The sequence below is a fragment of the Scyliorhinus canicula genome, chromosome 9 (genome assembly GCF_902713615.1).
Source record: "Scyliorhinus canicula chromosome 9, sScyCan1.1, whole genome shotgun sequence".
In the NCBI taxonomy this organism is placed as follows: Eukaryota; Metazoa; Chordata; class Chondrichthyes; order Carcharhiniformes; family Scyliorhinidae; genus Scyliorhinus; species Scyliorhinus canicula.
Genome location: NC_052154.1, coordinates 109,602,752 through 109,616,836, shown reverse-complemented (window position 1 = coordinate 109,616,836; position 14,085 = coordinate 109,602,752). Strand labels below are relative to the sequence as shown.

The window sequence follows — 14,085 nt, the reverse complement described above, 5'->3', positions numbered from 1 at the left end:
GCTGGTATTTCTCTTCAGTATTTCATTTTTACGATTCAGATTTCCCATAGATGGCAGTATGGCAGTGTTTTTTTTAAGAGAGGCCTAGTATTAGAAAAAAAACCTCATAAGAGATTAAACAGCCTTCAGTTGGCAAGATTACCTGCACTCTTGTTGCTTATAATCTTCATTAATAACCCAGATACAAAAGTTCTGATGACATGAACACAGAAAGATCAGTCGAGTCAGAATTTGCAGTAAAAGGATTTACATCACCATATCGCTGCAGAAAATATCCAAATTGGATTTAAGGGAAGCTTGGAAAGAGCCTTGTGAATAATGGTTTAATTTATCGCTTTGACTGCAGAAACAGTATTCCAAAAAAAAAGTCTACAAACTATTAATGATTTTGGGATACAATGCAAAACAAGAAAATTAACTTATAAGAGTTTGTAACAAGACTTTCCACGAGGGGTACTGTGTTCAGTTCAGGTTACAACAGCATTACAGTTGGTGCTGGTGCAAGACGTGATCAGGAAAATCTTCTGTAAGGGAATCGGATGATTGCAAAAGGCAGTACAGCCAAGGAGGCCCATCAGGTAGAGGAGTCAATGAGCAGGGATCAAAGGCAATCTATTAAGCTGGCAGATGATAACAGTATGGCAAGTCGGAAAGTTGCTAAACTCTCAATTTCTTGGAGGAGAGGGGTGGTGATAGCTGGGACGTATAATCAAATAAGCTCTGGAAGGTGAGGAAAAGCAATACAGTAAAAAAACATCTGAGTGGTTTACAATACCTCTTTCCCCATTGCTCAGCAGAGGGGAGACTGGGAGCAGTGAGGCACAAAAATATTTCAACTCCAGTGCAGCGGTGAATTTACAAACAATATCCCTTGACTCGGCACTTTTGCATCTGTAGGAAAGGAACAACTTTGGCTTTGGTATTGCAGTCAGCGGCAAACGAAAAATGCCAGCTTCTCCGACTTGACCACAGACTTCCTGTGAGATTTTTCACTGGAACTTTTTAGAATTGGAGAGCTATTTCAGTGCAACACCCTCTACAGGGGGCCTGGGACCTGTGTGAACAGGCCAAGTATAGTGTAGCTCCTTAACCAATCAGATTGAAGAATCCTTCCCAAGTAGCAACAAGTCTGAACCAGGAAGTGTCAGAATGGAGAATTCAATGTCAAATCAGGTACAGAAATGAAATTATAAAGAGAAAAAAGTTGGATGGAGAGATAAAAGAGAGAACATTTTTAAAATTGCACTTAAATATTTTTACCTTTTAAAATCTCTCATAATAATTAAAGTCTAAAGAAATAAAACTGCACATGTATAAAAGTTAATTTTTACTGCCGGAGAGGTTGTTTTTCTTAGTAATTAAGACTTAACTCATTAAAATTCGACCTTCACTAGTATCGACAAGCCCTGACTTTTCACAGCCAGTATAGTGTGAATTTGCCATGTAAATGCTGGACCACAACTTCATACCCTTCCACATATTTCAATGCCAGGTCTCTTGGCAAACTACTGCTTCAATGAAATGTCTGGAGAAGTATGGTAGCTCATGCAGCATTTTCCTGATTTTTACATTTAACTGCATTTGTGCGGTTTGCAGAAGTTACCATCCAAGTTATACTTTAAATGAATGGTGATAGCCTCACTGTTATTTCTACTGAATTCAAGCCAATTTACATAGAACCAGTGTTGTTAATAAGGTCCATACATGAATGATGACATCTAAAATAATTAAATATTAAAATGTGTTTGAAATCATTTTGTTTCTCCACTTCACAAACCAAAATCTGTTAATGTCAAAAGCTGATACTTTGAGACTACCTCATTGATTATATTACACTCTCATACTGTTGACATTGTGTGGGATGAACGAGTCCTAGCTTCAAGAGCAGGGCACTTAATCCAATCTGCCACTGCCACACTTATTAGTCTGGATCAGCTTTGATAATCTGAAAGGCTGGCAGTTCAATCTAAATGGCTTATGAAAGCAGAAAATGCTGGAAATACTCAAGGTCAGACAGCATCTGTAGAGAAAAAAAAGACAGATCTGTGATCTATCATCAGAACTGAGAAATGTTAGAAATCTAATAAGTTTTGAGCAAGTGAAAGTGAAGTGACGGAAGGAGAACAAAAGCGAAGGTCTGTGGTAAGGTACAAGAGCTGATGTATTTGTTGGTGGTTCCTTCGCAGAACCATGATTGGCTTTCCCTTGTTGTCACTCTTCACCCCACCAGCCTCAGCATTCAACATTTCATCCCCCATTTCTGCCAACTCCACTGTGATGCCACCACCAAATCCATCTTGCAGTCCCCCTTCCCTTCATCATTGCAAAGGGACCATTCCCTCTGCAATATCCTGGTCCACTTCCCAGTCACTGAAATACTCCTTCCTACAGCAGTTTTCCACACAAGCGCAGGTGATGCAGCACCTGTCCTTTTACTAGCTCTTACTATCTGAGGCCCAAAGTATTCCTTCCAGGTGAAACTGTGATTTGCTTGTCCTCCTTTCAATTTAATATACTGTATTTGCTGCTCAAAATGTGGACTCCTTTGCGGCACAGTGGTTAGCACTGCTGCCTCACAACACCAAGGACCAGGGTTCAATTCCGGCCTTGGGTCACTGCCTGTGTGGAGTTTTACGTTCTCCCCGTGTCTGCGTGTGTTTCCTCCAGGTGCTCCGGTTTCCTCCCAGAGTCCAAAGATGTGCATGTTAGGTGGATTGGCTCTGATAAATTGCCCCTTAGTGCCAAGGGATGTCAAGGTTAGATTATGGGGTTACGGCTTTGAGAGGGGAGTGAACAGGGGTAGAGTGCTCATTCAAAGGGTTGGTGCAGACTCAATGGGCTGAATGACCTCCTTCTGCACTGTAGGGATTCTGTGAAATGCCATTATTCTATGAAATATGGGAGAGACCAAATGCAGTATGGGTGACCAATAACTCCATGCAGTATGCAAGCATCAACCTATGTTTCCTGTGACTTCTCATTTCAATTCTCTACTTTTAATCTCGCTCTGGCCTTTCTGTCCTTGGCCTGCTACACTGTTTCAGTGAAGCTCAACGCAAACTCGATGAACAACACCTCATCTTTCGACTGGGCCTTACAGGCTTATAGACTCAACACTGAGTTTAACGAATTGAGGCCAAGAGCTCAAGCTGTCCTCATTTTGCCTTGTGTTTTGTTCTCTGCTTTGTTTTTTTCACACATTACAATCTTAATCCCTTTACTTTGCATTCTGGGAGTTGCTATCTTGCCACTCACACCTCATCTTTTGTTTCTTTTCTAAATTCATTACCATTCTCTTTGTCTTTTGTACCATGAAACTATTGATCATTTAACCTCTCCTGCCCTCCAACATATCACAGACCTTCCTTTTTGCTGTTCTTCCCTGCGGCCTTTCACTTGCTCAAAACCTATTATGTTTTTAACTTTCCTCAGTTCTAAACTTTAACTTTTTCTCCCCCTCCACAAATGCTGATAATTTTCTCCCATTTTCTGTTTTCATTTCAACTTTCCACCATCAACAGCATTTTGCTTTGGTCAAAATAGTTTATGTTTGTTTCAAGTTATTCTACACTAGAGATTGGAAACAAAATCCACACTGAGTTTCTCTTTCCATACGTGTCTGTTATAAACCCCTAAGATTATGTTCCATTTGGCGTTCCTGTGCTCTCTAATTGAATGAACTTAAAGCCTCTGACTTGCTCATGCCTTTTGTTGGGAAACCTAAAACGGTGTGGGAAGAATCTGTATCTGTAAAGCATGGAATATCTATTCTTTGCAAGAGTTGAGCTTCTACCACTCTGATTTTACACAGCTGGCAAGCTCGCAAGTAGAACTGATTTTACTGTCTATCGTAAGCGATTGTGCTTTATAGTTTGTCCATTTCAGTGTTCCTAAATTCTGCTGACTGTCTTGCAGCCTGATGATTTGTTTGTCTGTGACATCAAAGGACGTGACATCTCTGGCCCTCCACCCTCGAAGAAGCTAAAGAAAAGTCAATGCACACCTCTCTTTATGAATGCTTACACCATGCGAGGTAAGGAGTCTCTGCACGGCAGCTTTTAGAATACTTGCACCACAGGCAGTTTCTAATCAGAATATAAACACTACACATTGGGTGAGAGGGCATACTTTCACTCATTTGTTTTGCATATGGTCTGAGATAGTACATGCTGCCTCTGAATTGGAGCGTACTGATCTGAATTGGAGAGTAGGTGCTCTGAATTGGATTATATGTGCTCTGAATTGGAGTGTGTGCACGCTCTGAATTGAAGTGTGCGCACGCTGTGAACTGGAGTGTGCGTGCTGTGAACTGGAGTGTGCGCACGCTGTGAACTGGAGTGTGCGCGCTGTGAACTGGAGTGTGCGCGCTGTGAACTGGAGTGTGTGCGCGCTCTGAATTGGAGTGTGCATCGCTCTGAATTGGAGCGTGCACACGCTCTAAATGGGAGCGTGCACACGCTCTAAATGGGAGCGTGCACGCGCTCTAAATGGGAGCGTGCGTGTGCTCTGCATGGGAGCGTGGGCGCCCAGGATCGAGGAGTGCATGCGCCCTGGATTGGAGAGTATGCACTGTAGCCCAGCCCAATCCCTCGGAGATGGACTGCTGTAGCCTAAACAATTCATTTTCTCTGTCTCTAACCGTGTGTTAGGATTGAAAGTAACCTGATATGTAATGAATATATTTTTAGTACAATTTTGTTAGGAATATGCAAATCCCAACAGTGCACTTTTGGCACAGCATTAAGTCAGCATGGCTTTGTCAGAGTGAGATCATGCCTAACAAAATTTGATGGAATTTTTTGATAAAGTGACCGAGTGTGTGGATGAAGTTTGTATAGATTTTAGCAAAGCCTTTGACAAGGTCCCAAATAGGAGACTGATTGAGAAGGATGAAAAGCACATGGAACTCAAGGAAACTTGTCAAGATGGATCCGAAACTGGCTTATTGGTAGGACACAAAGGGTGATGGTAGAAGGCAGTTTGTGTAACTGGAGGCTTGAGTCCAGTGGTGTATCACAGGGATCAGTGTTGGGTCCCATATAGATGAGAACATGGGGGGAATGATAAGTAATTTTGCAGACAACACCAGGGTGTTTAACAGTGAAGAAGAGGGTCGAAGGTTAGAAGAAGATATAGATGGATTGGTCAGATGTGCAGAACAGTGGCAGATGGTATTTAACCCTAATAAGTGCGATGTGATGCACTTTGGAAGAAGAAACAGGACAAGACAGTATGCAATGAATGGCAGGACACTAGGATGCTCAGAGGAACAGATGGATCATGGAGTACTTGTTCACAAATCCCTGAAGGCAGCAGAGCAGGTGAATAGGTTAGTTAAGAAGACGTATGGGACACTTACCTTTATCTATCGTGGCATAGATTGTAAAACAAGGAGATTATGTTGGAGCTGTACAGAACGTTGGTTAGGCGACAGATGGAGTACTGTGTGCTGGTCTGGTCGCCTCACTATAAGAAGGATGTGATTGCACTGGAGGGGATACAGAGGAAATTCACGAGGATGTTGCCTGGGATAAAGCATCTGAGCTGTAAGGAGAGACTGGATAGGCTTGGATTGTTTCCTTTAGAGCTGAGAAGGCGGAGGGGGGACATGATTGAGGTATATAAGATTATGAGGGGTTTGGACAAGGTAAATAGGAAGTAATTGTTCCCCTTGGTTGAGGAGTCAATCACAAGGGGGCACAGTTTTAGTTTGAGGGGCAAGAGATTCCGAGGGGATTTGAGGGGTTTTTGTGGAAGCGAGTTCCACACTTCATAGATCATAGAATTTACAGTGCAGAAGGAGTCGGGTCTGCACAGCTCTTTGAAAGAGCACCCCACCCAAGCCCACACCTCCACCCTATCCCCAAACCCAGTAACCCCACCCAACATCAAGGGCAATTTAGCATGGCCAATCCACCTAACCTGCACATCTTTGGACTGTGGGAGGAAACCAGAGCACCTGGAGGAAACCCACGCACACACTGGGAGAACGTGCAGACTCTGCACTGACAGTGACCCAAGCCGGGAATCGAACCTGGGACACTGGAGCTTGAAGCAATTGTGCTAACCACTATGCTACCGTGCTGTTCTCTTCTACCATCGTTTGTCTGATAAAGTATTTCCTAAATTATTTTCTGAGTGGCCTGTTTCTGAATTTAAGGTTATGTTGCAGACCTTAGACTCCCCCACCAGGTGAATATCTTTCTCTGTATCTACTTTATCAATTCCATTAAAAATCCTAAAAGCCTTGACTTTCTATATTTCAGGCAGTACAAGCCTATTTTATGTAATCTCTCCCTGTAGTCTAACCCCTGGAGCCCTAGTAACATTGAGGTGAATCTTAGCTACCCTCCTTCATTTCTATGTGCCCGGAGCAGTGCACAGCACGTCAGGTGTGCTCTAACTGAGGCTTTGTGTGACTGTAGCAAACTTTAGTCCCATTTATATTATTTGCCCTTTTCATTTTTTTATTGTACCTACTGTCTTTTAGCGATCTACCTGCATGACCCTCCCTCTGTTTGGAGTTCCATGCTTATGGAGGACCTCATACTTAGGGCTGAATATTACGGGGGAAGGGGGGATGTGGTTGCGCAGACAATTCCAAATGTTTTATGACATGGGCAGTGTATTATCAGGGTCAGTTGGCCTGGTAAAAAATTGACCCTTGATTATTCATTCAAATATGGTGGACTGGGAGGGTGGTGTACCCCCCACCAGTTGAAAACATGTCCCACTGGGGCATACAAAATGCAGACCCAAGTCTGTTGAAATCTATCTGTCATAATACATCAATATCACTTTTTAAGTTGATGTTCCTATCTAAGCTGATTTGTATTTGGTAGACTTGGATGTATATGGCATTCTATTGTGTCACCCAAGTCATTAATAAATATAGTGAATGGCTGAGACCCCAGTACAGGTCCTTATGGTGCATCATTCATCTCTTCATGCCAATTTGAGCACATAACTATCAAACACACTATCACCCCACCTTCTCCTAAACAGCTTAATACTTTGCTTCAATTCGATTTTGGCTGCAGATAATCCCCTGTTTGTTACTTTAGTTACTTCCTATTCACCTCAAATCCATCTCTTTAATCTAGCAGTCTTAACCATTTCCTTCCTGGCTTGATTATGTTTTCCACGTGCCTATTTGTGAAACGCCTTTAAACATTTATAGTATTTCATTAAAATTGTTGTGTAAATTATTTCATAAAGGAGCATTATTAACGTAGAACAATTCCTGCACCAAGGTGGTAAGCGGCAGAGGGCAAGGAACTGTGACTACTGCAGCTTTAGATAACATTTGAGTATTGCAGAATGAGGACGCCAAGGCAATAAAGTTGTGCAACCCATTTTTAAAAATTCATTTACGGGTTGTGGGCGTAGATATCTCGGCCAGAATTTATTGCCCATCGCTAACTCCATTTCAGAGGGCATAGAGAGTCAACCACATTGCTGCTGATCTGGAGTCTCATGTAGGCCAGACCAGGTAAGGACAGCTGATTTCCTTCCCTACAGGGGCATCGGTGAACCAGATGGGTTTTTCTAACAATTGACAATGGTTTCATGGTTGTCCTGAGACTTTTACTTCCAGATTTTATTTATAGAATGCAAGTTTCACCATCTGCTGGGATTTGAACCCGGGTAATCCAGTGATAATACCTTTACACCACCACTTCTCCTCAACCCAGTAGTTGTCATGAGAAGGAAACAACAACTTTGATTTATGAAACATCTTTAATATGAGACACCCAAGGCCTTTCATAGAAATGAAATCAGACAAAATCTGACACCAAGCCATGCAATGAGATATCAGAAAAGGTGACCAAAAACTGAGTCAAAAAGGGGACAGGGAAGGTGAGAGAGGAAAGCTTTAGAGGGAGGCTTAGATAGTTTAAGGTGCAGCCACCAATGGTGGGATGAAACAAATTAGGGATGTGCATGAGGTGAGAATTAAACGTCCTGTAGAGTTGTAGGGCTAGAGAATGTTAGAGATGGGGTGGGATGACATCTTGAAGGCATTCAAACACAAGACTGAGAATTTCGGACAGTGCTAGACATTTTAACTATAATGATTAATGAGTTCCCCCTTGTCTGTACCAGCTTTGTTATTTCTCGGAGTGAGATGTTGTGTTGCTAGTTGAGTTCCATGTATTTGGGAGTGTGTATGAAGTGCTGATTATAATTCTACAGGATCTGGAGCCGTCATACATACGCACTCTAAAGCTGCTGTCATGGCAACCCTCCTCTTCCCAGGAAAGGAGTTTCAAATTACACACCAAGAAATGATTAAAGGAATCAGGAAATGTCAATCCGGAGGCAATTACAGGTATTGTACTCCTCAATGAATGTCACATTGAACACAAATCCAGTGTTGTTTCACTGAAGCCTCCTAATGAACCAAGCAGTATCATTTTTATGTCCTTTTAAACTAGCAACGGTAATTTGTTGATGATATAGTGGGCAGGAGGATTGCTGTGCATCCAAGCCAGAATACTCAAATCATGGGTGAAGTGATGTGGTGAGTCGAGCTTTCTCCCTTTTCTGGAGATAATCCAGTTACCCAACTCTTGGTAAAGAGTTGGCAAATAGTTGTTTGCAGCATTTAAATGTGAGCATTTTTACTGTGGGCTAAATGCAAAGTTTATTTTTAAAAGCGCAGTGAGAATAATACCAATTCAAGGAAGGGTTTGAAAGGTATGGGGTGCTGTGTTAGTTATTTATACCAGGCCTTTCACATAATGAAGTACCCCAAACCAATAACTATTGTATGGTCAAAAATTAATTAGAAAACGTGAGACATAGTGGCGTGGACAACCTATGGGAGTGAAAAAACATTGTGGAAATACTGGCTGAAAAGCAATGAAAACTCTGAAGACAACAGTGAAACCTGATAAATGACAATGTTGACAGAAAAACATAGTGCAACTGATTAGTGATGTTTCAGCCATCACTTGTCCCTCCACTACTGGTCTAAATTCTCCAATACATCTTTACTACCTTGTGCAGAGGGAATGTGGAACTGGACTTAGTGAAGATCACAGGCACCAGTGTGAGAGCAGTGTCTATTTTGCCGTTGCCACACCCACACAGGTAAACAAGTGGTAATAAACATAAACATAAAATTATAGCTACACTTCTGCAATAGGAATTGGAGGCTTTATTCTTGTTTTGGGATGTTCTTTGGAAATAAATAAAGTAAAAGTTGGTCATTGCTATTTAAAATTAGAATAATTTGATCATTTTTTGATCTTTGTTAGTTTTTAACAATTCATTCTTGGGATGTGAGCATCACTGGCAGTGCCAACATGTTTATCCCTAGGTGTCCTGGAAAAAGTGGTGAGGAGCCACTTCCTTCAACCACTACAGTCTGTGTTGAAGGCACATCAACTGTAGAAATCTAGGTGGCTGTAAATTTCCTGTTTCATGTTGAAGGACAAAATCATTGTACAAATTCAGGGAGAAATGGTTTTCTTATTTTATAAAAACTCTTTTTGAATGTTTTGCGTTTGTCAGGTATCAGGATCTGCTGGTGGTTCCTATTATAGAGAATACACCAGAAGAAAAGGACCTGGAGGAACGAATGGCTCGTGCCATGGAGGAGTACCCAGATTCCTGTGCTGTCCTAGTTCGACGCCATGGTATCTACGTGTGGGGGAAGACCTGGCAAAATGCTAAAACAATGTAAGTGCAGTGTATGCCGGTTTCCCAAATCACTGTCGCCAAGCAGCGCATGTTGACTCTGTTTACTTCTGTGTCTCCCTCCTCTCTCTGCAGGTGCGAGTGCTATGATTATCTGTTTGATATCGCTCTTCAAATGAAGCAATGTGGCCTTGACCCATCTCACCATCCAAAGGAAGAAAACGGTATTATCTAAGACCTTGCGATCAGGAAATAACTTTAGCCCACAGCAGGGCACAACTGTAAATCAAAAGGCTTGTGTATGTGATGGAAATGTCTTTGATTTCTACATGAATTTTAGAACCTGGCTGACCATGGGAGCAGGGCTGAACTACAGTATTGGTGAATATTCACACAAGGTGACAAATATTTCCTGTGTGGTGTGTTTTATGGAATCAGATGCTGTGATTTCTTAATCATGAACATGGACTCCACATAATTGGTTGAGTGTTTTATAGTTAATCAAAATCACCTTTGCAAGGACTGTGCCCTGTTGTAAATGGTGACCAAACTCTTAGGCACATCAATCCCAAGCCCCTGGCATTCAATCACCTTCGGGTCACTTCCGAGACAAAGCTATCAGTGAGTTATTGAATCCTACAAGTCTTTTTCTACAGCTAACTTTAAATTAATGCATATCCTGCTGTCATTAGTTTTCATCATCGGGAGATGGTAACATAGCTACTGCCCAAGCTAATTCAAGGAAGCACAAGTTCAATTCCCAGAGCTGATCGTGGAATTTAAATTCAATTAATTGGTAACTCTGTAATTATGACCATGAAACTGCTGGATTATCATAAAAACCCTGGTTCTTTGCCGCCACAAAATCTGTTATCCTTACCTGGTCTGGCCTCCCTTTTACTACAGACCCACAGCAATGTGTTTGACTCTTAACCACCTTCTGTAAGCCACTCAGTTTATCAAACTGCAACAGAAAAGCCAAAAATGGATTAAACCTTGTGGATCACCTGGCACCGATATAGGCATCGGAAACAATAAAAGTGCACCACATTGGAAGAGCTGTCAGCAACTATTCAGCAACAGCTCAACTTGATTATACTGACTGAATCTTGCCTCACAGCCAATTTTTAAGCTTCCTCTATCACCATCCATGGGTAGAGTCCTGTCCCACCAACAGGACAAACCCACCAGAGGTGGCATCATAGTGGTATACTGTCAGAAAGGGAGTCCAAAATATTGAGTCCGAACTCCATGATATTCCTCCATGTTGAATCCATTTGGAAGAAACAAGGACACAGAATGTACTCTGGGTGGGGGACTTCTATGCCATCACAAAGCGTGGCTCAGTACCACCACGAATAACCAAGTTGTACAAAGTCCTGAGGACATATCTGCCAGGCTAGGCCTACTGCAGCTGGCAGGGGAACCAACAAGAGGGAAAACTGACTTCATCTTTTTCGCACCAATCTACCTGCTGCAGATACATCTATCTGTGATAGTATTGGTTCTATACAGTCCTTATGGAGGTGAAAACCCGCCTTTACAATGAGGACACTCATCTTATTGTGTGACACTGCACTGTACTAAACGGCATAGATCAAAACAGATCTAGGAGCTCATAGCTGGACATCCATGTGGCACTGTGGACCATGAGAGCAGCAGAATAATATTCAAGCACAATCTGCAACCTTATGGCCTGGCATTTCCTCCAGTCGTTAGCATCGAGCCAAGAGATCAACCCTGATTCAATGAAGAGTGCAGGTGAGCATGCAAGGAGCAACTACGGGCATTTCTAAAAATGAGATGCCAACCTGGTCAAGTTACAACACAGGACTATGTGCCAAACAGTGGAAACAACATACAAGATAGGGCAATACAATCTCACAACCAATGGTTCCAATCATAGTTGTGCAGTCCTGCCACATCCAGTTGCTATTGGTGGTGGATAATTAGATAACTATCCAGAGGAAGAGGCTCCACAAACACTCATATCTTCAATGGCGAGTCCAACATGTCAATCACAAAAGGCAACGCTGAAGCACTTGCAGTTGTCTTCAGCCAGAAGCAAAGTAAGTAAAGTCGCCATAGTCCCAAATGACCATAGGCTGCTTTTCCCTTTGACGAGGAGAGCTGATTGGTGGTAATTTAACCTGAGGATCACCACACCTCAGGCGAGGTGAAAGATTGAGAAGGCAGTGCCTTCATGAATAATGTCAGCCAGTACGGGAATTGAGCCTCCGCTGTTGGCCTTGCTCTGCATCACAATACAGCTGTCCAACCAACTGAGCTAAACCGGTCCCAGAAGTGGGGGGTGGCTGATCCATCCCGACTGCCTCCTCCAGTCTCCAGCAACACATGCCAATTTTTAGCCAATTTGATTAATTCCAATGGATATGAAGAAATGTCTGAAACCATGGGATGCATCAAATGCTATGGGCCTTAACATTTCGACAACAGCAGTAAAAACTTGTCCTCAAGATTAACTGTACTTCTAACCAAGCTGTTTCAATAACAATAAAACACTGGCATTTTCAGACAATGTGGAATATTACCCAACTATGTCCATGCACAAAAAGGAGGACAATTCAATCCAGCCAAATACATCCCACCGATCTCTTTTCAATCATCAGCAAAATGATGCAAGGTATTGTCCACAGTTCATATCATCAATAGTACTTACTCAACAATAACCTGCTCACCGATATTTAGTTTGGATTCTGCCAGGGGCATTTGGCTCCAAATCTTAACGAACAAAAGAAATGAACTCAAGAGTTGAAGGGAGGTGAGAGTGGCTGCCCTTGACATCAAGACAGCATTTGACTGAGTGTGGCATCAAGGAACTGGTAAAACTGGAGTCAATGGGAATCATGGGAAAAATTCTCCCCTGGTTGGAGTCATACCTCGCATAACGGAAGATGGTTGTGGTTGTTGGAGGAGGTCAGTTATCTCAGTCCCGGGACATTGTTGCAAGAGTTCCTCAGGGTAGTGTCCTGGGCCCAACCATCTTCAGCTGCTTCATCTATGACCTTCCTTTCATCATAAGGTCAGAAGTGAGGTTGTTCGCTGATGACTGCACAATGTTCAGCACCATTTGTGACTCTTCAGACACTGAGTCTATATCCAAATGCAGCAAGACCCAGAAAATATCCAGGTTCAGGTCACCTTCCCTTGACAGTCAATGGCATAACCAGAGTTGACTCCCCCGCTATCAACATCCTGGGAGTTGCCATTGACCAGAAACTGAACTGGACTAACCATATCAAACTGTGGCTACAAGAGCAGGTCAGTGACTGAGAGTTCTGCAGCAAGTGATTCACTTCCTGTCTCCTCAAAGCCTGTCCACCATCCACAAGTCAGGAGTGGGATAGAATACTGTCCTGTCATCTGCATAAATGCAGCTCCAATAACACTGAAGAAGCCTGACTCCATCCATTTAATCAACATCCCACCCAGCATCTTAAACATTCACTCCCTCCGCCACCAAGGCAGTGGCAGCTGTGTGTATCATCGACAAGATGCAATGCAGCAACTCACCAAGTCTCCTTCGGCAGCATTTTCCACACCAGTGACCACCACCATCTAAATTCATAGAATTCCTACAGTGCAGAAGGAGGCCATTCAGCCCATTGAATCCACACCAACCATCCAAAAGAACACCCTACCTAGGACCACTCCCCTGCCCTATGTCTGTCCCTGGAACATAACCTACACAGCTTTAGAAGCTATAGGGAACTTTTAGCATGGCCAATCCACCTAATCTGCCCTTCTTTGAACTGTGGAAGGAAACCGGAAAACCTGTGAGGGAACATGCTAACCACTGTGCCACCATACCGCCCAAGAGGACAAGGACAGCAGACACATGGGAGCACCATTATCTGCAATCACCTTGCAAGCCACACAACATCCTGACTTGGAACTATAATGCTGTTCCTTCACTGTCACAATTGCAGTGGTTCAAGAAGGCAGCTCACCACCACCTTCTCAAGATATGAACAATAAATGCTGACTTTTGCTGTGATGTCCGCATCCCATGAAATAAAATGAAATCTGGATTAACATTAAACTGTAGTCTTCTTTGTTGGGTGGGGGGGGGGGTGGCATAGTGGTATTGTGACTGGACTAACAATCCAGAGACCCAGGGCAATTCTCTGGGGATCCGGATTTGAATCCTACCACAGCAGATGATGAAATTTGAATTATGTAAAAATCTGGATTTTTGTAAAAACCTACATGGTTCACTAATGTCCTTCAGGGAAGGGAATCTGGGTCTGGCCTACGTGTGACTCTCGACCTATAGCAATGTGGTTAACTCTTAAATGCTCTCTGAAATGGTGGGGCAGTGGTTACCACTGCTGCCGCACAGCGCCGAGGTCCCAGATTCGATCCCGACTCTGGGTCATTGTCCATGTAGAGTTTGCACATTTTCCCCGTGTTTGCATG

General features: G+C 42.9%; 1 protein-coding gene across 1 annotated transcript in view; it reads left to right on the top strand.

The window, feature by feature from the left end:
• LOC119971604 (APAF1 interacting protein) overlaps positions 1-13,708 on the top strand; it is a 65,563-nt gene extending 51,855 nt beyond the window's left edge. The window contains exons 4-7 of the mRNA XM_038807390.1: positions 3,916-4,033; positions 8,197-8,332; positions 9,520-9,687; positions 9,781-13,708. Coding sequence (XP_038663318.1) covers positions 3,916-4,033; positions 8,197-8,332; positions 9,520-9,687; positions 9,781-9,880 — 522 coding nt within the window. The 3' untranslated portion in view covers positions 9,881-13,708. The remainder of the gene's footprint in view (positions 1-3,915; positions 4,034-8,196; positions 8,333-9,519; positions 9,688-9,780) is intronic.
• The last annotated feature ends 377 nt before the right edge of the window (positions 13,709-14,085 follow it).